General features: G+C 41.1%; 1 protein-coding gene across 1 annotated transcript in view; it reads right to left on the reverse strand.

The window, feature by feature from the left end:
* The window catches only part of ubr1 (ubiquitin protein ligase E3 component n-recognin 1), a 142,121-nt gene that overhangs the window by 20,094 nt on the left and 96,103 nt on the right, over positions 1-25,924 (reverse strand). Inside the window, exons 28-39 of the mRNA XM_033026751.1 lie at positions 25,078-25,155; positions 24,089-24,270; positions 19,791-19,993; positions 18,190-18,283; positions 14,593-14,745; positions 13,927-14,024; positions 11,483-11,573; positions 9,665-9,813; positions 8,452-8,507; positions 6,059-6,155; positions 1,312-1,379; positions 127-277 (exon numbers count right to left, since the gene is read on the reverse strand). Of these exons, the coding sequence (XP_032882642.1) occupies positions 127-277; positions 1,312-1,379; positions 6,059-6,155; positions 8,452-8,507; positions 9,665-9,813; positions 11,483-11,573; positions 13,927-14,024; positions 14,593-14,745; positions 18,190-18,283; positions 19,791-19,993; positions 24,089-24,270; positions 25,078-25,155 (1,420 nt within the window). The remainder of the gene's footprint in view (positions 1-126; positions 278-1,311; positions 1,380-6,058; positions 6,156-8,451; positions 8,508-9,664; positions 9,814-11,482; positions 11,574-13,926; positions 14,025-14,592; positions 14,746-18,189; positions 18,284-19,790; positions 19,994-24,088; positions 24,271-25,077; positions 25,156-25,924) is intronic.

Raw genomic sequence — 25,924 nt, forward strand, 5'->3', positions numbered from 1 at the left:
TCCTTCACGCCAGGGAATACCGTCCCAGCCTATTTGATCTCACTATATAACTTTATTTATAATGCTATTTGTACAAATGGTAACCTTTAGATCACAGTGACTCGCTTGCAGTATTTCAAAACTCACCTGTTGTTGAGGTAAAAAGTATCTGCACAATGTGTGCCATGGTAACCAGGTGGAAGAGGTAGAGGTTGTTGAATGCACAGCTGATATCTGAGGGTTGCAGCTCCACCGTTTCCTCCCAATACAACGAAGGAAATGCCAAGACTAGACTTACCTGAAAAAAATAAATTAGATGTAACAACACTTTAAAATTATACTGCAACCAACCAGCTACTTGCGGTGTGACAGTAGATGCAACTTAGGAATGGAGTTAGACACAAAATGCTGGAGTAACTCAGCAGGACAGGCAGCATCTCTGGAGAGAAGAGATGGGTGACGTTTTGGGTCGACACCTTTCCTCTCGACCCGAAACGTCACCCATTCCACCCTAAGTCATAGGCTGCACAGAATAGGCAGAATTATGAAAACCAAGGACTGGGACAACAGGCCCTCAAAAACGATGTTATCTGAAAGTCTGCGCACAATGAGGCTGATTGATCCTAAATTCCAGCTGTTAAAAAATATTATCCTCTCATCTTGTTTCTGTATCATTCTAGTTTTATTCCAACTGTGGATGGTTTGACTGCCCCAACCGTGGGAGAACAAGAGGAAGAAGATTGAACTTTATTGCCTTCCATCACAGTGAGGAATGTGGAATGCACTGTGATGGATGTCTATGTTAACTTTTATGTGGTTGTGGGTCTTCTTGTTTTTCACTTTCTATGGCTGTATGGTAATTCAAAATTTCACTGTACCTTAATTGGAACATAAACTGACCTTGAAACATTATTAAATCAAATACTATTTTAGATTAATATTTAATGAACTGACCATTGCTCCTTTATTTTCTTTCAAGATGCATACTAGGAAACCAATGTAATCCCTGGCAGCTGATAGCATAAGCAAAGAGGCTTGCACAAGGATTTGGGCTTTCGTTGAACATGAACTACTTAGTGATCTGTTTAAAGGCACAAAGCTCCAAGTTTAATCTAAAAGAACAGAAGGAAGATATTCTCTCTCAACCCTGTCAAGCCATTCAATTGGTCACAGCTAAACAATGTAATTCTATAATCAATTTTGCCCACAGCCATGAATATCCTTGCATAACAAAAGGTACAACTCTGTGTTTAGATTTCTACAATTTATGTGAAAGGTTTTTAGATATGACAAAATTCACAAATTTCCCTCAAATACTTCAAAGAAACGTACCATTAGGTGGAAGAAGTCAATATCCAGAAATGACCAATTGTCTTCAACATCCAAATGGGGCACAAAAACTAAAATATAAAACAAATCACATGATATAAAAACATTTCTTGGCAAGATTGAATCTCAGGAGAGTTGTTAATACACAAATGGATGACATAAAGTTATTTTCAATAAAATAATTTAAAGATTCATAAAACCCATTCAGTTTGTTTCAACGTACAGGCATATATATGCACAGTAGAAGAATTATTCACTGAGGATGATTGAAATGTGAGGAGGTGCCAGGTGTGGAACAAATTCAGAAGGAGATGATGCACGTTCAGCCAGCAGTGAAAGACAAATCAATACAATTTACATCTAAAGCAGCAGCCATTACAACAATAATACATACATCACCACGCTCCCCAACCAGCTAGGCGGTACATTAATTTTGAAATTCTCAACCTTTCAAACCTCTCCACAGCTTCCTTCTTCTCCACATCTCATCTCGTCATGCGCACAGCCCTTCAGTTCATGGCTGCATTTAATCATTCACCATTGATGGCCATGCTTTCAGCTGCCTAATTGCTGGAACTCTATTTCCTTCTTTACATACTTATTAACACCACATTAACCACATTGAAAATCCAAACAAAAACTGCAGATTTTGCACAGCTGAAATGAAAATAGACCTGGGACGAAAAAAATAAGATGGAATTTCAGCAGCAGAGAAGGTAGGGGAGGGATGGGTAGAACAAAGGGAATATCCTTGGCAGGGCAAGACCAAATGGGTTAATGTAGCAGCTGGAAGCCTATTATGCTTCTGTGTAACTTATTGTAAAAGGTGAGGGAGTGGGACATGCCTGGTAGGCCAGATTATTGGCATAGGAAAAAAAGAGCCAACATGATGCCAGGCAGAAGTTCTGATATTGATGGAAACAGCGAGTTTAGAATCCTAATGTTGGAGAATCCAATAGAGTTTGGATAGCTGCAACGTGCCCTGATGGAAGATGAGGTGGCTATTTCTCGAGCTTACCGGCCCTCATCATCACAGTGCAGGATGTCACAAAGTGAACGGTCAGAGTGGGATGGTGAATTAAGGTGGTGGCAGGCAGCAAAGTTCAGGATTACTTTCTACTTTTGCTGCAAGTGATCACCAATGCGATGAGAAATGCACGTGAATCACTGCTTCAACTAGAAAGAATGTTTGGGTCCCTGGATGGTGGAGAGGGAAGAATTTTGAGGACAGAGGTTGTATTTCCTGCAGTTGCATCGGAAAGTGCCATTAGATAGGGAGTGGTTGGTGGGGACAGAAGAGTAGACCAGGGTATCATGAAGGGAGCGGGCCCTTTGCATTGCTGAGAGTGGAAGGTCTAGGATGTGTCAGGGTGGTGGGATTTTGCTGGAGTTGGAGGAAACTACCAAGGATGATCCATTGCATGTGAAGGATAGAGCCGTGGATGACGGTGACAGAGGGAACTCAGTCTTGCTCTATCCAGGAGGAGATGTGAGCAGGGAGCCAGGAAATTAATGAGATGCAATCAAGGGATATGTCCACCAGAAAGACAGAAAACGTTTAATTTCTACTGAAGGGTCCCAGACCTCTATCATTAATGATTTCTCTCTCCATGGATGCTACCTGATCTGCTGAGAGTTTCCAGCATTTTCCACTTTCCTTTCAGATTTGCAACATCTGCAGTTTTTAAATTTTTATTTGGCAGTGCTCCCATTAAATGCTTTGTGGCTTTTTTGCTGTGTTTAACCTCCATATAATCAGTAACAAAAAAACTTTGATTCAGTCATAAAAACACGGCTTGAAATTTACTTCTGGGCTAGGAGTGCGAGATAGAAATCTATGAACAGATAAATGGAGCCTGTTTTATATTGTATTTTAAGGCACCCCCAGGCAGCTTCCTAATCCTATGAATTACATGGCAGAGCTGCTATTTTACAGTGAATGAAACAACAGTCAACGTGTAGAAGACCTTTCATGTAGGGTATTCACATCTATCAATGTTCAGCTCATTGGATGACCGTTTTCTGCACTCCTGAGCCTTTGCCCAGGTACATGCTTAAAATTCAGCAGGTCCAAGTAAAGTTGCTGATTATTAAGTGGAAGAATGGGACTATTATTTTCTTGCTCAGGAATGTACGGGATATTTGCAGTTCAAGGCAGAAATTTGCAGTTCAAGGTCTTTGCTGGCGCGCTTTGGCTGCCGCTGCTCCCTCTTCACACTGTGTTTTTGATTTTCTGTTTTTGGATTGAATCCTGTTTTTAATTTGTGTCTCTGTGATGTCCTTATTGTTATATTCCGATTATATGTTATTCCGATATACTATGTAAGGTGTCCTTGAGATGTTTGAAAGGCGCCCATTAAATAAAATTTATTATTATTATTATTCTACACGTTGGCTGTTGTTTCATTCACTGTAAAATAGCAGCTCCGCCATGTAATTCATAGGATATGAAGCTAAATGCACAACCAAGCTTTTTTAACATGCAGGAACAGTGTGACATTTCTGTAATTATACTCATGTTGATAAAGGCCACAATTATAAACTGCAACCTCTCAGCGTTTCACCTGACCTTTGTGCAATATTTGAGTCAAGACCCTTTCTGCCCTTCAAAAGATTCCATGGCATATCTCAAAGACGAGCAATTCACTGGATGTGTAGAGTTTGGACAACCCAGACTGTGAATTATTCCGTAAAATTAAAAGTCTTTCTATTAGGACAGTTTGTGCCATGAGGAACTAGGTAGATATCTTATTTCATGTAAAGTTCAAAGACCCATCATTTATTTATTTGCCTCTGTACTCCACAATTTGAGGTTTATAGTAGAAAATAAAATCACATGTGGTTAAAGTGCACATTGTCAGATTTTAACAAAGGCCATTTTTATACATTTTGCTTTCACCATGTATAAATTACAGCAGTGTTTATACATAGTCCCCCCCCATTTCAGGGCACCATGATGTTTGGGACACAGCAATGTCATGTAAATGAAAGTAGTCATGTTTAGTATTTTGTTGCATATCCTTTGCATGCAATGACTGCTTGAAGTCTGCGATTCATGGATATCACCAGTTGCTGGGTGTCTTCTCTGGTGATGCTCTGCCAGGCCTGTATTGCAGCCATCTTTAGCTTATGCTTGTTTTGGGGGCTAATCCCCTTCAGTTTTCTCTTCAGCATATGAAAGGCATGCTCAATTGGGTTCAGATCGGGTGATTGACTTGGCTACTCAAGAATTGACCATTTTTTTGCTTTGAAAAACTCCTTTGTTGCTTTAACAGTATGTTTGGGATCATTGTCTTCCTGTAGAATGAACCACCAGCCAATGAGTTTTGAGGTATTTGTTTGAACTTGAGCAGATAGGATGTGTCCATTCACTTCGGAATTAATTATGCTACTACCATCAGCAGTTGTATCATCAATGAAGATAAGTGAGCCAGTACCTTCAGCAGCCATACATGCCCAGGCCATAACACCCCCACCACTGTGTTTCACAGATGAGGTGGTATACTTTGGATCTTAGGCAGTTCCTTCTCTCCTCCATATTTTGCTCTTGCCATCACTCTGATATAAGTTAATCTTTGTCTCATCTGTCCACGTCCTTTTTTCCAGAACTGTGGTTGCTCTTTTAAGTACTTCTTGGCAAACTGTAACCTGGCCATCCTACTTTTGCGGCTAACCAGTGGTTTGCATCTTGCAGTGTGGCTTCTGTATTTCTGTTCATGAAGTCTTCTGCGGACAGTGGTCATTGACAAATCCACACCTGACTTCTGAAGAGTGTTTCTGATCTGTCGGACGGGTGTTTGGGGATTTTTCTTTATTATAGAGAATTCTTCTGTCATCAGCTGTGGCCTGCCCTTCCTTTTGCGATTAGTAAGCTCACCAGTGCTCTCTTTCTTAACGATATTCCAAACAGGTGATTTTGGTAAGCCTAAGGTATGGCTGATGTCTCTAACAGTTTTATTCTTGTTCTTCAGTCTCATAATGGCTTCTTTGACTTTCATTGGCACAACTTTGGTCCTTTTTTGATAAACAGCAATAAAAGTTTCCAAAGGTGATGGAAAAACTGGAGGAAAGACTTGGTGCTGAGAGTTCTCTTATACCTGCATTAAGGAGGCATTTAAACACACCTGAGCAATTACAAACGCCTGTGAAGCCATGTGTTCCAAACATGATGGTGCCCTGAAATGCTGGGGACTATGTATAAACATAGTTGTAACTTCTAACGGTGAAACCAAAATGTATAAAAATGGCCTTTATTAAAATCTGACAATGTGCACTTTAACAATGTGATTTTTTCTAATTCAAATCTCAAATTGTGGAGTACAGAGGCAAATAAATAAATGATGGGTCTTTGTCCCAAACATTATGGAGGGCACTGTATAATGCGCAGAGACAACAGGGCAACTCTATCCCATATTCCTAACTTCAGCACATAATCCTCCACACCATTTTACACACAGCAATGAATTTCAAAGAAATGAATTTCATTAACATAAGGTGTTACTGTTGGGGCTTGATTTAATATGAGATTTATGCACTGAAAATATTAGTAATATAAATGGAAAACATACCCTTTCACATGGAGAGGATAGATAAATAAGTGACATTGAAATTATATCGAGAACATGAACAGTTTGGCTTTCCTTCAATTATAGTTATAACCAAGGAAGTTACCAACTGTGACTTCAAAACTCTAGTCAGTCCACATCACAATAAAAAATTCCCCTTTACCAGCCTCACGTGGTATACTCACCCGACAATAAGCGGATCAAGTGCTTCTGGATAACTTTGGCTGATGTGACCACTCTCTGAGAAGCAGCAAACTGCAGAACTGCCTTCAGGCTTACACCCTATAATAAATAAATATATTTGGTCATTGGTCTAAAATTGTTCCCCAACAACAACACAGTATCTTCAAAATTCTACAGACGCAGGAATTACTTTATTATTCATATTTTCTTGCATCATAGGAAGATATTTAGACTATTGAGACCGAGCTAGTTCTTGGTGCAATCCCACCCCCACATGCCCAGCAACTTCAGCCCGATTCTCCTGCTACCTATCTACACTAAAAGGTAGTTTACAAAGGCCATTTAACCAAATGATCAGCTCCTTGGAATGTGGGAGAAAACTGGAGCCATCAGAGGAATCCTACAGGGAGATCGAGAAAACTGTACACATGCAGCAACCAAGATTCAGGGTGGAACCTGGGTGGCTGGAGTCCCGAGGCAGCAACTATTACCTGCTGCACCACACTTAATATGAAAGGCCACATCTTCTTTGGTAGGTTGAAAAAGTGGAAGATAATGAGCAAGTACCCTACTTCGATATTCAGAAGAAAGTGTGATAGTCAGAATGTAGGGAACAAGAGGAAAGGCACAATTAGAGAGCTACAGATAAGGATACAGTGTTGAAGAAAATTCCAACACAAGAGATACAAGGTGCCAATGCTAACACTTAGAGGTAGTCAGATAGTAGAGCACTGATTAGGATGTTGCCTGGGTTGAAGCCTCTCATTTATAAGAAATTGAATAATCTGGATTAGTTATCCTTGGAACAGAGGAAATGGAGAAGGATCTGGTGAGGTATACAAAATTATTTAGAGCATAGGTATGATAAATAGTTGGAAAATATTCTCCACAATATAGGCCATAGATTAAGGACTAAGAAGTTGAGAGGTGTCCAGAGGAAGAAAGTTTCCATCTAGAGGCTGACAAAAGACATAGGAACAGAATTAGGCCATTCGGCCCATCGAGTTTGCTCCGCCTGGAAGGAATACACTAGTTGACAGGGAGATGGTGGCAGAGACTCTCACAGCATTTAAGTATCTATATGAACACCTGCATTGACAAGGCCTAGAATGCTATGGACTAATTGTGGGTAAATAGGATTAATATAGACAGGTACTTGAAGACTGGCCGGGATATGACAAACCACTCTATCATAACTTTCTAAGCTTTCCAGAACAATTTTCTCAAAATCCCTCCCATAGACATGGTACTGGATCATCTCTGTTCAGACAGGGAAGCCAGAGTGAGGACAAACCCAGTTATCCACACATGAGCAGGGAAGAGCAGAAGAGACTAAAGAAAACACAGGAAAACTGAGAGTCATGCACAGAAACAGACCCTTCTATATTAATTGGGTTTTTTCCCTTTGAGAGTTTGTTAAAAGAGAACAGAAATATCAGTTTCATTTTTAATTCCCGGGGCAATTGAGCGTTACCAGAAACACCACAGCTTCATTAACCAAGCAGCCGTCCTCTTCGGCCAACTCAGTGCAAGAAACTGCTAGATTTTCCAGAAAGGTGTTCCCTAATCAGGAATTGTAAACTATATGTTCTTGTGAATTAAATTACAAATTTCCCAGAACATGAGTTGATATTACACTCGCTGGAAAAAAGGACATTAAGGACTGCTGACATGAAGGCAAGTTAAAAGGCAAGTTGCAGCAGGCAATAATCAACAGAATTCTTGGAGGAAATAGTGTACTCAGTTTAAAAAAAACAAACAATGGAATGGTTTTGGATGCCTTATTGGATAATGTGCATTGACGGTGCTGGCTCGAAGGGCCGAATAACCTACTCCTGCACCTATTGTCTATTGACAGCAAGCTGATGAAAGTGGACTGAGAGCAATGGTTGGCACATGGAATGTAAACACCAATATCACTCTGCAGGGCATGTTGGGAATCCTGTGTGGGAAGGAACTGCAGTTGCTGGTTTATGCCAAAGATAGACACAAAGTGCTGGAGTAACTCAGCAGGTCAGGCAGCGCCTCTGGAGAAAATAAGTGATGGTTTGGGTCGGAACGCTTCCTCAGACTGAAGAAATCTCTGTCTGAAGAAGAGTTCTGACACAAAACATCACCTATTCCTTTTCTCCAGAGATGCTGAGTTACTCCAGCTTTTTGCATCTCTCTTTTGAAAAATAAAGGTTTAAACGAGTAGGGTAAATTGCAGTGGAAAAAGACTAAACAGACTGGTGCATCTGCAATCTCAAGACAAGAAGGCCACATAGTATAATCCACAATTCTGAGACAATTTGAGCATTAATCTAATTCCTGCTCACCAATGTTTACATGCCCACTTGAGATTTATGCAATAATCTTTGACAGAATATAATTATAACAAAATACACAATATTACCTGTCGATCTGGCAGTGACCCGAATAAAACTTTGTCCTCATCATGAAGTATGTTCTCTGCAGGAAGGGAACATTATGTTACAATAAATAATTTGTTCATAATTATAACTAAATATTGATCAATGTATATTGAAGAGCTCGCTTACTAATATCAATGCATTAGTTTGGATTAACGAGGATAAATAGAAATAAACTGTTTCTTCTGACAGAGTACACAACTTTAAAATTAAACTTTGGCTCCTCAGGGATGATGCAGGGACCATATCACGTAAAATGAATTGGGAATCTGTAAGTGTCCACTGCAAAATAATGCCAAGCCTGGGGATATATTGACATCTCAGAGCGATCACGGAAGACTTTTTGTTAGGCAAGATGAATAACTGTTATAGAAACAAAGGGGTCTAAAAGAAGAGTGGTTATGAGTTCCATAATTGGTGGAATTGGCTTTAGGGACTGAACAACTCTTGACATTCTCAACTTAAATTGCTCTTAAAATAAATTTACATCACATTGACAGAGCTTGCTTTATTTTAAATTTCATCCATACAATATAGTGCCTGAGGTTTGAAGATGCAAGGTGTTTGCGGGTATAAATAATTGGATGTGGGGCGTGTAAGCAAGACAGGCAGACACAGAGACAATTGCATTTTAGATTTCCTCTGTAATTAGACTACAGTGGCTGTTCAAATAGGACCCATAATTCATGAAATAACACATCGACTTAACAATTCTAAATGAGGAAAATTTAAACAAGTAGATATTTTAAGCACATCCCGAAGCAGTGAAAGAGAAGAGGTGATGGGGGAAAGAAAGAATAAACGACAAATACTTGTTTAGGTAAAAGACCAGAGAAACTATGAAAGTATGAATTGTTTATTGTTCTTTACACCATCTCTGAGTATCTATAGCTTTTTTTGGTTTCATTGCCACTCGTTTAGGTTTGTATCTTATTCCCCTTTGTTTATTTTCCTCCCTCCCAATCATAACATCATAAAAATTGCTTTATCTCCAACTTTTCCCAGAAAAAAATGATGAACTTGAAATGTGAATTTTGTAATCTCTTTACCATTGCTGTTTCTACTTGTGCGTACTCTTCTTGCGCTTTCTGTTTCTTTTCTCCTCATCAGGGGAAATTTGCCCAATTTGAGTAGAAATCCAAGCAGTTTCAGTTTCTGGGTTAACCCTGTTTGGAAGTGCAACTAGAATATGCATACCTGTGGACTGAATTGTGAAGGCACAAGCACTCCACGCCATTAGTGAGACTCGCGGATCAGCTTCATTGGGGGCAACTTTCAGACCCACTCGGTACACAGCAGTAGCAAACAGCAGCAGCATTTCCACAATGCTCTTCGAATACATGACTCTAGCAAAGCACAAAAAGAATAACTTTAAAAACCAACCTCACCTTATTTCCAATGCTAATGTAGGTCAAAACACAAGATACAGGAGTAGGCCACCATCCTTCATTCAATACAATACCGTTTATTGTCATTTGAACCTCAAATGAAGTTCAAACGAAATTTGGTTTCTGCAGTCATACAACAAGAAAAAAAACCAAGACCCACAATTAACACAAACATCCATCACAGTGAATCTCCTCCTCACTGTGATGGAAGGCAAAGTTATTGTCTCTCCCCTGTTTTCCATTCTTCTCCCAATGTTCATGTGCATGCTGCGCCATTCAGGAAGATCTTTCACCAGCACAATTTACCTGCTCCTTGATTTTCTCACTCCTAACTTTAATTGAATTAATCTTTTGTTCCTAATTATCCTTCAAATGGGCATTAATGTGTGTTTGGGTTTAGTTCCACAGGTAGAGCTGCTATCTCACTGACCAAAATAGACCTGGGTAATCCTCAACCCAAAGGCAAAGAAAAATATCTCCTATTCTGCATGGGTAGTCTGCAACCCAATAGTATGAACACTGAACGTTCCAATTTCAGATAAGCTACAATCTCTCCTGACCCACAAGTTCTTCAAGAACGCTTCCCCGTCACCCAGTTCCAATCTCCTCCTGGTTCCACCAGACAATTATATCCCTCCCTTAACTGGTTCCACCCATTACTTTCCTTACTTCAGATTCCTGCAATTGCAGCCTCTTCTGCCTTCCCAGTCTTTACCTACACCCTCCCCAACCCCCACCAGACTCCATCTACCCCTTCCTCTTTACTTTTCACGCACCTGCCGTTGCCTCCCAATTCCACCCATCCCTTTTCCCCACATTGCTCCATCTGCCCGTCATGTCCCTCCTTGCATGGTCCCACCAATTGTCTTCCTCACCGAGAGGACCCATGAGAGCACTCGTCACTTTACACTGGCTATCCCACCTCTACTCTCAGTCCTGATGTAGGATCTCAGCCTGAAGTGCCAACTACACCTTTGCCCCTACATATACTGCCTGACCTGCTGAGTTACTCCAGCAATTAGTTTTTTTCTGCCGTGACCAGAATTTGATCTGGACTCTGGTGTTGGCTGTGTGGCTTGTGCAAGTGTGGGCTGCACAGAAGAGGAGTTGAGGCCAGCATAGATCAAGCCTTCATCATATTGAATGGCGGGGCAGGCTTGAGGAGCTTTTTGCAGCTGCTCTATACAGAGGTAAAGGACATTGACTAAGCAATTTTGCAACCTACTGTTGGAAAACAGACAGCACTTGGAAGCAAAATGCTTCGGATATCTTTATGCTTACTTAGCTGAGGAACATTGGTGTCAACCACAGCACTTTGCCAGAATTTAATTATATCCACAGATAGAAGGTTCAGAAGCACTGATGATAGGGGCAACAACCAGGAGTTGGGGAAGTGTGGCCCAGATATTTCTTTCAACATTGCTCCATTTTTCCTTCCAAAACAGTGACAGATGGACATTTGGCATCATTTTAGAAACCATCTCAGTTAGAACTCAAGCATGGAACCTGGTCAACTGTATTGTTACTCCATGGTGAAAGCTGTTGAATATACAAATAGCATGAAACTGACGTCAAAACTTTTTGCTGTACTTATTTATGAGAAAACAAAATATGTTGCATTACGTACGGTGATTGAACTCCAAAGCTGAGGATGGATCTGAATTCCACAGGATTTTTCCACGAAACCGGGTTCACTTGAACGAGACTGTTTTCCTCCTCTAGACAAAAAAAAACCTACTGATTTTGCAGAAATAATTAAGCAGCGTACTATATTGATGCTTCAAATATGGAGAAGCTCAGCTCAGAGACAAACTGTTGTACTGATTTCCTTGCTGGCAAATTACACATCTTTATCTTTGTGGAATATCTTTAGTAGGTGGGTGCAGGAGAAGCAGATTAACCACAGGAAGAAGCAGATTAAAAGGTGGTTATGCAAAATTAACCTGGAATCTAATCTCTCAGCTCTGGTCCTTTGGACCAGATTTCCACTTTAGTGAATACAGGCGTTCAAGATGATAAATGATCTTAGAGTCAGTCATACAGCAAAGAAACAGGTCCTTCAGCCCACCACATCCATGTCAACCATTAAGCACCCATCTATATCAACCCTATTTATTAGCTATTGACCCATAACTTTCTCTGCCTTGGCGATTCAAGAGCTCATATACTGTTTACATGTTGAGAGTCTCCGCCTCCACCTCCCCTTTAGGCAGTATATTACAGATTTCAACTACCCTCTGGGGAAAAGAACCATCCTCAAATCTTCTCCAACCCTCCTTCCCTTCCCTTAAACCTTATGCCGTCTAGTTTTAGATACTTCTGCTATGGGAAATGTTTCTTACCACTCGCACCATCTATGCTCATGTGATGCTGACATTTATGTGGCATTCAAACAGGCATATTAATATGCAGGGAATGGAGGGATGTGGATCACATGCAGGCAGATGGGGTTAGTTTACTTTGGTATTATGGTTGGCACAGACATTACGGGCAAAGGGCCTGTTCCAGTCAAGTCACGTTCATTGTCACATGCCAGTGCTTCCATACCTCAAAAACAAATTCCGTACATAGAATTCCAAATTTCCTGGAATTTGATGGTATTTTCTGAAATTTTCAAAAATGCTTCCTGCGTGCTATTTGTGGTTGGGTTTATTTCGCGGACACACATTAACAACACAAAGAAGAACAAGGCAAAACAGATCTATGTAACTACACCATATCTGCCTGCTTCTGTTACTCACTTGTACAGTATGCAAGGCAGCTTTTGTTGCCTCCAACAGCTTTTGTTGTCTTTGTTTTTTCAACCTGCTCTCATGTGTCTCAGACTCTGCTCTCTCTCTCTCCCTCCATCCATCCCTCCCTCTCTTCGTCCCTCCCTCGATCTCCCTGCTTCCCTCCCTCCATCCCTCTCTCCCTCACTCCCCCTCATTCTCTCCCTTCCCCTCTCTCTCTCCTTCCTTCTCTCCCTCCCTCCCTCCTTCCCTCCCTCCTCCTCTCTCCCTCCCACTCTCCCTCCCCTCGGCCCCTTGAGCACACCCATCTTTCTGTAACATAAAGGCCAATCCCAATGTAACTGCAATCCCACCGCCCACTGGTAACTTTTCACCACTAGGCTTATCCAGAATTCTACCACTGCCTGAAAAATAATTAAAGGCTCAACTTCCACTGAGAATTCCAAAGACTCATTGTTATACGAGAATTTTCCCGAGCAGTCTGTGACCCATAGCGCTGTGGCCATAGCGCTATGTTTAAAGCCCATAGCGCTGCAGCCAGTATCGCTATATTTAGAACACATAGCGCTGCAGCCGACAGCTCTTTGTTTAAATTCCCACACGTTAAACTGACAGTGCTCTGTTTAAACTGTTGAGCATCAAACCGGCAGTGCTGTGTGTATTACCTTTACGCCTCTTTGCAGGCCAGATGCGGAAATTTCCGGAAACGATTCCATTTCCCTGAAATTACCCAAAGACAACCAGAATTTCCCGAATTTCGGGTATTTTCCTTCAAAGTGGAAACACTGTCACATGCACAAATAGAGTGAGGTTATAGGTGCAATGGAAATGTTCCAGTGTTGTACTTTTCTGTTTTATTCATGGTGTATGCCACACCTACATTGGTCAACCCAAAATGCATCACCTCACACTTACCAAGAATAAATTATTTCTGTCATTACTCTGCTTATCTTACCACTTGTCAATAATGTCCTGCAACCTGACTACCTTCTTCAATGTCAACACCACCACCAATTCACACCTTATCTACAAATTCACTAATTCTACTGTCTAAATGGACATCCATATTCTTAATATAGATAATTAACAGTGAGTCACCTATCGAATCAGCCTGGACATGGTTGCCTCTCCACATCCTCCAGGGATGCTGCCTGACCTGCTGAGATACTCAAACCTTCCAGTGTCTGTGCACGGTTCCAGCATCTGCAGTTCTTCGTGTCACCAGAAGGCTGTGTTGTCTCACTATGATACTTTTGCTTGATCTTATGTCAGACTACGGCTGAATTTGGTTTCCCAACATATCCTTTCTCATTGACATACATTTACCTCACATACACACCTTTTGTGCCTGAAGCGATTAAACCATTTATTCTTGCCAAGACGTTTTCTAGCCACCGAGGTAAAGTGAGCATATCTGCTATTGTTTCTGTATCTTTGCTGCAATACAACAAATAAAACAAGTTATAAAAAAGACTCTCCTAACCATACTATTGAAATATACTATTTTAAACAACAACCTTCATACAAAGCAAATTTTCTAAAACCATGACACTTCATTTAGTTGCCTTTCAGTCTCGTACAAGATTTACTTCAAACTACGAATTATTTAAATTTAATTTGGCCCTATCTGAGCCTTGACAATGCGACACTGGGATGTCAGAGGTCATGCCATTGTGCAGCACCAACAGGAGATCAAGTGAGAGAAGAGAAAACCAAAGCAGCAGCTTAACAGAAAGTGAGATAGCAACTAAAAGATGAATTGAAGTGTGAAAGTTGAGATACCTTTTGAGAACAATTTTTAAATGCATTGCATCAATAGTACTTGGCATCATTAATTAAGAAGTAATTAACTGCAGAGGCTGGAAACATGGAATAACAACAAGTTTTGTGGTTTGAGGTAGATATGATAATTGAAACAGCGAAGCATCAATTTATTTACACTATAAGTTTTTACATAATTGTATTTTAATAATATTTTGAATAATTAGACTGCTAATGTACATACCTGTCTAGACTGTGTGCTTGCAGTGGAATGACCGGGATGACAGTATTACACAGAGTCTTGCACAGCGGACAGAGGAACTCTCCATTTTCCAAATCAAATGACAGTTCAACGTGAACCCTGTTGCGTGTTGAGTTTTGCACAGCTTCAAAATATCTAAAGATGAGAAAATATCTTTATTGGAATTATTGGAACATTTTAGGGTTAAATACATCCAAGGATCAAAGATCAGGCTCATCATCCCTGTTTTTAAGCAGTGCACCACTATTCTCCATATTATTAACTATCACAGTTGGTGTCGGAGTTGGCAGACAAATGTGACTGAAGTGTAGTTATTACACTTTGAATGATTGAAGGTGCTTCATTATAATTGGATTTCCTTGTAAAGCTCCACGTTTCTGAATCATTCCAGCTTAATCCAGGTCACAGTCACGCCCAACAAGACCAGTCAGGCCTCTGCTCTTGTGCTGTCTCAATGAAATTACTTCTCATCCTCTGTACCAAATCCCTGCAAATTTCTCTCCTACATTCTCTCCTGCAAAAACTCCTTTCAAATGATTTGGTTCTAGATGGCAACATCTGCTCTACTTAATCTCAATATTAATGGGTGTAAAAATAGTAGTTATTTTTACACCCAACACCAGGCTGGGGCTGCAGACTTTTGTTCAGTTGTATTTTTCAAAGCAAGCTGAAATGGTCCTATAATGGCTCTTCTTCAATACACCTTTCCCAATCTCTACCAAATACTTGAATTCCCCAAGGAAAGTTTGATAACCAAGCTTCTGTTATCCATTTACATATATTGAAAATACTGAAGGTAATTAATTTAAACTTTAACCTAAAGACACACTATCTTATGGTACAAGAGTTAGAGATTAAGGTAATGCAATATCTCTTTTCCATGAAGTGTTTTTACCCTGTTCCATTTTATTTTGATTCTTATAGTTAGACTGAGAGAATAGAAATATACCAGACAATGATTAGTGGTAGTATTCAAGAAGGAACTGCAGATGCTGGAAAATCGAAGGTACACAAAAATGCTGGAGAAACTCAGCGGGTGCAGCAGCATCTATGGAGCGAAGGAAATAGGTAACGTTTTGGGCCAAAACCCTTCTTCAGACTAATTAGTGGTACATTGTTTATGCAGCACCTGCTATCAGGCAAGTTCTATATTAAAGCTGGTTATTTATAACCTTTATTCTTCAGACCATGGACATTATACAGAACAAATGATCATAGAAACATAGAAAATAGGTGCAGGAGGCCATTCGCCCCTTCGAGCCAGCACCGCCATTCATTGTGATCATGGCTGATCGTCCCCAATCAATAACCCGTGCCTGCCTTCTCCCCATATCCCTTGATACTACTAGCCCCTAGATCTCTATCTAACTCAGTTAGATAACTCAGAACCAGCTATCAGTACAAATTATTTTACAAGATCTTGGATATAAAGTAGAAAAGTACAGAAGTATAATTTAAAGTAAAAATGAGAAATGGTATAATGTACAACAAATAAAATCTCTGCCTGTGGCATGCTGTCACCCTCAGCATATATGCAAAGGACTGCAGCTCTAGAGACTCAATCATTGCAGACTGCAATGTCTGTGGCACTTGTAGTATCAGCCCATGCACAATACTAGCTTCAATAATTGTTCATTTTATGTTGTTACTCCTTGAAGGATTGGATCTGAGTCAGAGACAGTTGGAAAGAAATCAACTAGGGATCCTGCTACGTCCGCTCTGATCCCTATCACTGGCTGACAGGCCAGGAGAGGTCCTGGACTCTCTTACCACTGTAAATAAAATATATCACACAAGGTCACCCTACTACGAGTGTTGGTGAGATCACTACCGAACCCGGCATTACCGCCGACACCAGACAAGCAGAATGCAGGCAAGATCATACAGGCTACTAGCATGATGGAAGAAGAAATTCAAATGGAGAATTGCTACTGTTTCCAAAGTGTTCTTGATGTTGATTACACTCCTTTTTCTGGATGTGCCACTCTGTCCCACTAGGTCTGTCTCCACCTTGTAGCCGTAATTAGCAAAGCTTAGCTCACGTACACAGGGGATGCCACAGATATTCAGTTTCAGTTTATCACCACGACAAGGTGAATTCCAGTGACTAATCTATTGCTGAACACGCTTGGTGAGGTTACCAAGAAAGACGAGACAAATCTGTGCCTGAATGAAGTGACTCAGACAATTAAAAGAGCAATTGTGACATTGAATATCAGGCCAGAGTTCAAAGCGAGTGATAACCTGGGTACTTATCTTCAAGGCAAAAGAGTAATTGTTCCCAAGCCATGAAGGAATGACATGATAAAATATGTTCACTGCTCACATTTAGGAGTGAATGTTTGCCTCAATATAATGAGGGAAAGCATCTACTGACCAGGGAGATTATCTTAAATAATGTTGAAAGGAATCACCTCCACAAACTTGTTACTGTCGTGCTTCTTGACAGACCCTGAGCCGTTGGATCAGATTTATATCACCCAGGGAAATGTAGGCCAAAGTACGGGTACCCTGCAGAAAATGGGTTTACCCCCCCCCCCCAAGGTGTCTCTCCTGTCTACAAGACACAAATTAGCTGTTTGATGAAATACTCTACATTTAACTTGACGTGACAATCCCAACATTTCACAAGTAGCTCAACACCATCCAGGAAATGCAGCTCTCTTGACTGGGATTCCATTAATTATGTGAAACATTAATTCCCATCACCAGCTGTGGATGGCTACAGTCTACACCATCTTCAGAATTCACTGCAGTTACAGGCCATTTTACATTTGGTCGTATGTAATGAGGAAGGATTAATAAGAGATGCCCAAGGAGGCAGTAGCTACACAACATGATAACAGTTTCACATAGAGGGTGTATAGCACAGGACCAAAGCCATTGTTTTCAACTTAAGGACATTATAATGATATGAAGGTAGAGTTGTCTAAAGTGCACTAGCAAAAGAGATAGGTCAGAATATGAACAGTGGCAGATATTCAAACAGTTGGTCCACAACACTCAGCAAGAATGTACCCTCATCAAAAAGTGGAATTCTGCAAGGAACAGGCTCAATTTATGGTTAACAATGGGGTTTAAGGATAAAGTCAAATTTAAATTTTAGGCATACAATGCTGCAAGGGCTGGTGGGATGCCACGGAACAAAGAATTTGTTTGTTTCCGGTAGCAGAAAAGACAAATGATTATAAGGGAGAAAACTGATAATTATGAGAGAAAGCTTGCATGCTATATCAATCCTAACAGTAAGAGTTTTGATGGATATATAGAAATAAAAATAAGTTGGCTAGGTAGTTGTAGGACCTCTTGAGCACAAGACTGGTGAATAATGAAATGCCAAATATGCCAAATCAATTTTTTTGCATCAGTCTTCATTGTGCAGGACTTTGCAAAAGTCTTTTAGGTAATTTGATGTAACAGAATATGGGAGTTACAGAGACACATTTGGCCTTCATTTTCCATTTGCACCCTGGAAGTGGTTTCAACACTCCTATACCAAGATGAGCACCTTTGGCAAATTGAAACACACACCCAGCTGCAGTTTTGAAAAATGCACTGTGCCCTCTGGCATTAACTTACTTCTGCCAGCAGGTGGCATGCATCACATGCCCACAGCTTCCCACGTGAGTGCCACAGCCCAGATCAGGATGCATGATGATTGGATCGCAGTTGTCTGAAGTAAACAAAGAATAAAGAATGATGAAATCAGTCAGAGTCATAGGGAGGTACAGCATGGAAGCATTCTGCCCATCGAGTCCGTGCTGACCAATAAATATCCATTCACAGTAATCCTGTATTAATCCTATTTTTTATTCTCCCAGATTCCATCGCTCACCCTCATTCAAGGGGCAATTAATGCACCAATCCACCTTTGGGTCGTGGGAAGAAACCGGAGCACCCAGAGGAAACTCATGCAATCATACGGTATATATTTATTACTTGAATAAAGTCCATTTTGAATTTATTTTTTTAAAGTGTGACCTCCAGACATCATCCAAAATCAGGTTTGCACTCGGATCTCTGACACAGTGAGTTGGTAGCTCTACATACTGCACGGTCATTTAAAAATATAACACTAAACAAAGTGACGAAAAAAAATCTAGTATTACCGAAACAACAATATGAATAAATTAGATCATGGATGATATGAACCTTAACTCTTTGCTTCAAATAGCCTGTTGCCCATATCCAGAATGCAGCTGTTCTCATTTAGTTTTTTTTAATTCTTGCAGCATCCATAGAGGGATTTGGATCTAATACGAGCAGATTAACATAGATAAGCATCACAATCAGCATGGTTGTGGTGGGTCGAAAGGGCTGGATGCATCTATGATTATAGTATCCAAGCAGATGAGAAAGGAAGTGCAGAAATGCAACCCTTCATGTTAGCATTGGATTTTGAATGAAATAATAATGACCTCTGAGTGTTTTGCTGTCATTATTAAAGTAGTACTAAGGTTTCTGTTGTGGAATACCATCCACACCAAGGGCCAAGTAAGAATGGCAAGACTGTCAAGTGCAGTATCAAAATATTATAGGTGCATTTTGTACCCAAGGATAACCATAATCATAGTCCAGGATAATGCTTCGTCTTCAGTGAAATAGTTCTTCAACTGTACGCTAACTCAAGGTGGGTGTGTGAAGAGAAAGAAGTTGGAGTCCTTCTAACTACATGGGCAGACTGGTGGGCCCTTGCACAATTTGCAACTAAATAACTTAAAGTAGCCTGTCACGGCCAAGTTTAGAATTAGTTTGGAATTGGACCTATTGGTATCAATTAAATTATGATGGAGGAGAATGGCTAGGGAATAAAAGAAAGACCTCAGGTATGACTTGATTGGAATAATTTATTGGTTCTGTTGCAACTTGAGTTAAAATAATATTCACCACATCTCGCTACTTGCCTCGATATTATGAAATAATAGGGTTCCCTTTTACTGATTAATGCTCACAGGTGATTGTATTTAAAGGTAGACACAAAATACTGGAGTCGCTCAGCGGGACAGGCAGCATCTCTGGTGAGAAGGAATGGGTGACATTTCGGGTCAGGTTGGCTGAAGACTTTTGTGACTTAATCAAAAATTGGCGTTGAGTTTCAGATTAAAAGTGTGTTCTACAATAATTTAACCTTCATAAGTTGAGGGAATTTCTATTTTTACATACAAAGAATACGGCATTACCTCCTATATTTGTTATGATTCGAGACCTCTTTTTTGTCAAGGCTGTGGATCTCTGAACACAAGCTGCTAGTACCATGGCCATTTCATCTGTTTTCACTTCCTGCTCTTCCTGGCATAAGATGCAAGTCAGTAATATTTTCTCAGCTGCTGTTGCACCTTGCATTGGTCCCAGCGCTACACCAGAATCCGCTGCTAGCGGAATACTGAAATAAAACAAATTGCATATGGGTTTTGAAAAGAAGTCTTATGGTTTAGACAAAATAAATCCTTGCATTTAATTCCTTTAACTTCATGCATTCTTTATTTTACTAGATCAATTGCTCCAAATCTGTGAATTTATAGGTACACCACGTGTGTATATCACACACCATTTCTGATGTTATTACTTCCAGCTCTCTGCCTTCTAAAGCCTCCAACCTTATCTTTCCCCAGCCCCACATGGCCCGATTGTATCTTCTCCCCAAAATCCACAAACAGAACTGTCCTGGCAGACCCATTGCCTCTGCTCGTTCATGTCCCACCGAATTAATTTCCACATACCTCGACTCCATCCTATCCTATCCCCCCCCCCCGTCCAATCCCTCCCTACCTATGTCCAAGACACCTCACACGCTCTTCATCTCTTCAATGACTTCTGTTTTCCAGGCCTCCACACCCTCATCTTTGCCATGGATGTCCAGTCACTCTTCACCTACATCCCACACCAGGAAGGTCTTAATGCCCTCCGTTTCTTCCTCAATCGCAGAACCAGCCAATTTCCGTCTATTAATACTCTCCTCCGCCTAGCAAAGCTGGTCCTTACCCTCAACAACTTCTCCTTCGACTCCTCCCACTTCCTCCAAATCCAAGGAGTGGCTATGGGCACTCGCATGGGTCCCAGCTATGCCTGCCACTTTGTAGGGCACATCTAACACTTCCAGGCGTACACTAGCCCTATCCCCAACTCTACCTCTGCTACATTGACGACTGCATCAGTGCTGCCTCCTGCACCCATGCAGAACTTAGTGTTTAAGAAGGAACTGCAGATGCTGGGAAATCGAAGGTACACAAAAATGCTGGAGAAACTCAGCGGGTGCAGCAGCATCTATGGAGCGAAGGAAATAGGCAACGTTTCGGGCCGAAACCCTTCTTCAGACTCATGCAGAACTTACTGACTTCATCAACTTCACAACTAATTTCCAGCCTGCATTCAAATTCACTTAGACCATCTCCGACATCCTCCTACCGTTTCTCGATCTCACCGTCTCCATCACAGGAGACAGACTATTGACCGACATCTACTACAAACCTACTGACTCCCAAGGCTATCTAGACTACACATCTTCCCATCCTGCTTCCTGCAAAGCCTCTATCCCTTACTCCCAATTCCTCCATCTACTCTGCATCTGCACCCAGGATGAGGTTTTCCATACTAGATCATCGGACATGTCCTCATTCTTTAGGAAACGGGGGTTCCCCTCTTCCATTATAGATGAGGCTCTCACTAGGGTCTCCTTGATATCCCTCAGCTCCGCTCTTGAGCACCCTCCCCCCATTCATAACAAGAACAGAGTCCCCCTTGTCCCAACCCATCAGCCGGCACATACAGCATATAATCCTCCAACGTTTTCGTCACCTCCAACGGGATCCCATTACTGACCACATCTTCCCATCTCCACCCCTTTCTGCTTTCCGCAAAGTCGTTCCCTCTGCAACTCCCTGGTCAACTCGTCCCATCCCACCCAAACAACCGCCTCCCCAGGTTCACTTGCACCTCCTCCAACCTCATCTACTGTATTCGCTGTTCCAGGTGTCAACTCCTGTACATCGGTGAGACCAAGCACAGGCTCAGTGATCATTTCGCTGAACACCTCCGCTCAGTCCGCCATAACCTACCTGATCTCCCGGTTGTTCAGCACTTTAAGTCCCCCTCCCAATCTGACCTTTCTGTCCTGGGCCTCCTCCATTGTCAGAGTGAGGCCCAGCGCAAATTGGATGAACAGCACCTCATATTGCGCGGGTAGCTTACACCCCAGCGGTATGAACGTTGACTTCTTTAACTTCAAATAGCCCTTGTTTTCCATCTCTCTCCTTCCTCTCCCCCTTCCCAGTTCTCCCACCAGTCTTACTGTCTCCGACTACATTCTATCTCTGTCCTGCCTACTCGCCTGACATCAGTCTGAAGAAGGGTCTCGACCCGAAATGTAACCAATTCCTTCTTTCCAGAGATGCTGCCTGTCCCGCGGAGTTACTCCAGCATTCTGTGTCTATCTTCACTTTAAACCAGCATTTGCAGTTCTTTCCTACACTATATGCGTGTGTATATATTTTATACATTTTGGTTTCACCATGGTGAAATTACAGCAGTGTTTATACATAATCCCCTCATTTCAGGGCACCATAATGTTTGGGACACATCGATGTCATGTAAATGAAAGTAGTCATGTTTAGTATTTTGTTGCATATCCTTTGCATGCAATGACCGCTTGAAGTCTACGAGTCATGGACATCACCAGTTACTGGGCGTCTTCTGTGGTGATGCTCTGCCAGGCCTGTATTGCAGCCATCTTTAGCGTATGCTTGTTTGGGGGGCTAGTCCCCTTCAGTTTTCTCTTCAGCATATAAAAGGCATGCTCAATTGGGATCAGATCGGTTGATTGACTTGGCCACTCAAGAATTGACCATTTTTTAACTTTGAAAATCTTTTGTTGCTTTAGCAGTATGTTTAGGATCATTGGTACACAAAAATGCTGGAGAAACTCAGCGGGTGCAGCAGCATCTATGGAGCGAAGGAAATAGGCGACGTTTCGGGCCGAAACCCTTCTTCAGGATCATTGTCTTGCTGCAGAATGAACTGTCGGCCAATGAGTTTTGAGGCATTTGTTTGAACTTGAGCAGATAGGATGCGCCTATACATTTCAAAATTAATTATGCCACTACCATCAGCAGTTGTATCATCAATGAAGATAAGTGAGCCAGTACCTTCAGCAGCCATACATGCCCAGGCCATAACATCCCCACCACTATGTTTCACAGATGAGGTGGTATGCTTTGGATTTTGGGCAGTTCCTTCTCTCCTCCATACTTTGCTCTTGCCATCACTCTGATAAAAGTTAATCTTTGTCTCATCTGTCCACAAGACCTTTTTCAGAACTGTGGTTGATCTTTTAAGTACTTCTTGGCAAACTGTAACAGCCAACCAGTGGTTTGCATCTTGCAGTGTAGCCTCTGTATTTCTGTTCATAGAAACATAGAAAATAGGTGCAGGAGTAGGCCATTCGGCCCTTCGAGCCTGCACCGCCATTCAATATGATCATGGCTGATCATCCAACTCAATATCCTGTACCTGCCTTCTCTCCATACCCCCTGATCCCTTCAGCCACAAGGGTCTGAAAGGCGCCTAATAAATACAATTTATTATTATTATTATTACCTTCTGTGGCAGAGAATTCCAGAGATTCACCACTCTCTGTGTGAAAAATGTTTTTCTCATCTTGGTCCTAAAAGATTTCCCCCTTATCCTTAAACTGTGACCCCTTGTTCTGGACTTCCCCAACATCGGGAACAATCTTCCAGCATCTAGCCTGTCCAGCCCCAGAAGTCTTGAAGTCTTCTGCGGACTGTGGTCATTGACAAATCCACACCATACTCCTGAAGAGTGTTTCTGATCTGTCGGACAAGTGTTTGAGGAATTTTTTTATTATCGAGATAATTCTTCTGTCATCAGCTGTGGAGGTCTTCCTTGGCATGCCAGTCCCTTTGCAATTAGTAAGCTCACCAGTGCTCTCTTTCTTCTTAATGATGTTCCAAACAGTTGATTTTGGTTTGGTCCTCATGCTGATATATATAGAATGTTGGAAAATCAGGCTCAAGTGTCCCCGGCCAGTAATGTTAACTATTTCTCCATCTGCAGATGGTACCTAACCCAACATTTCCTGTATATACGTCGATTTTCAATTACTCCAGTGAGAGATGCCTGTGCAATTACTTTTTCTTAACCTTCATTCCTTAGATGTTGTACTTCTATGAAATCGTTAACAAGGTGCCTCACAGTACTATCAGACAAAAAACTATCTCTGGAAGGAAATGAAAGAGAAATCTTGCAGGGCTCTACGTTACATTCAGACTTGAGAATTGAATTTACAGGTAATATGAAGATTATTTATAGATGGGATAGAGATATTGGTATTAATATGAATAGCAGCATTAAAAAAATATATTATAGAGGCTGGGGTCCAAATGAGCAACAGTAAATCAGTTGCTGTCATATTTCATTAAGCAAGTAACAGAATTGGAATGCTTGCTTGTCTGACACTCACCTATCATCTTCAGTAATGATCGCCTCTTGTTTTTGAGCTTCTGTCACCTTTTCGTACAGGTGTTTGTTTGATTCAATGAAGTTTTTCTGCATTGCAGACATCTGTGCCATGATCTTCTGGCGATATAATTTGGCTGCGTCTGCTTTCCGTTTACGCTCAGCCTTATCTTTGTCCTGTACACACTGCAGTACAAGCAAGGACTTTATTCAGCAACTTCCACAACCTCATCACAATCCAAAGCACTCTACAATGAATGAAGGACTTCAGAAATGTAGTCACATTGTGATGTAGGAAACACAGCAATTTGTATGTGATTCCATAAAAATAGCAATATTTATATTATCTTATGGCGGCTCCCAAGGGTCGGGCCATTTCCACTATCGAACCCTTCGGCACGGGAATGGATGAGTCCGGGGGATGCACTTAGCTACAGGGATAAAGGGCAGGGGTTTAGGTGCAATCTCTCTCTTGCAGATTCGTCTGGTCAACTGAACGACAGCGAATAAAATACCTCCCGAAACACCTGGCTCCTCGCCTTCATTTCGGGCTTATCGTCACGCTACAATCTCAGATTTTCAAGGCCTAATTCATTTTTTTTTTTTGTATAGTGTTTACATATCTGTAGGTTTGTGGGACCTCAAGTTAATATTTTGGTCCATAAGACACAATGCAGCACCATGCCAACACTGTTCTAGATTGTGCACTCAAATGTTTCGGCCTCAGAAGTGGAAATACTCCCATAGAGCAACATTTGACACTTTAACCACTCCTCACACCATTGACTGAGCAGCTGTAAACTAAAACCAGGACTCACAGGTAACTCATTCAGCTTCCATTAATGTGTTATAAAAAAGTTTTGATCTACGAAGTCAACTGGCTTCAACCTGGCAGAGTCAACGCTATGACAGGAAACCAGCGGACTGCGGGAGCCTTAAACAACACGTCAGCTTTGTTTTTAAATGTACCACAAATAACATGAAAAGCATTACCTCATTTGCCCTTTGGATCTCAAAGTCTGCTGAACCAGGGCTTGATTTCTCCCTCAGCTTTTTCACCGCATCAAACATCTGAAAATATACAAACATACAACATTTGTTCCTTCAAGTGCTCTTTGACCATTTTTATAGCACTCGGTCCAATTTTTTTTAAACTTCTTCCCATCTTTCATTCACAGCCAACATTCCATAGATTTAAGTATTTAGAAGGCAAAGCTACTTCTGTTTATCTGTCCTGTTAAGTTCTCTCACAAGAGAACTCTCACTCCCAGATGGCCTGGAGAGATCTCTTTCCTGAAATAAAGACATTTGACTTTAAGGAAACAATCATTCTAATTGTGGGTTCAGTAATGACTCGGGAACAAACCCAAGCAAGTGTTAACTCTTTGCATGGTAGTGCTCAAGTTTACTTTAGATTATTTTTAAATAAAACTCAAAAATGTCGGTCATACTCTGCAAGTCAAGCTGCATCAATGGGAAACGAGACAGAGTCAATGTTTTTCCTGACACAGGACGTTGATCTGATTTCTCTTTCCACAGATGCTGCCTGACCTGCTGAGTATTTCTAACAGTTCTTTTTTTTTTAGTTCAGATTTCCAGCATCTGTAGTATTTTATTTACATCACTTACTTCATATTATATTAACGGTAGCATTTGAATTATGAAAAATATAACCTGTTTTAATGCTTGTGATAACCCTTTAACTGAACACCAGTCACCTTGCACTGTGCAATTTGAAAAAGGAGAATTGAAATCAGCAAATCCATTTACAGGCCTGGAGTCTTTGTATTTAAGATTAACTAACCTGTGTTCCAAACCATGGTGGAGCAGGCACATACTC

Source organism: Amblyraja radiata, chromosome 9 (genome assembly GCF_010909765.2).
Source record: "Amblyraja radiata isolate CabotCenter1 chromosome 9, sAmbRad1.1.pri, whole genome shotgun sequence".
Lineage (NCBI taxonomy): Eukaryota > Metazoa > Chordata > Chondrichthyes > Rajiformes > Rajidae > Amblyraja > Amblyraja radiata.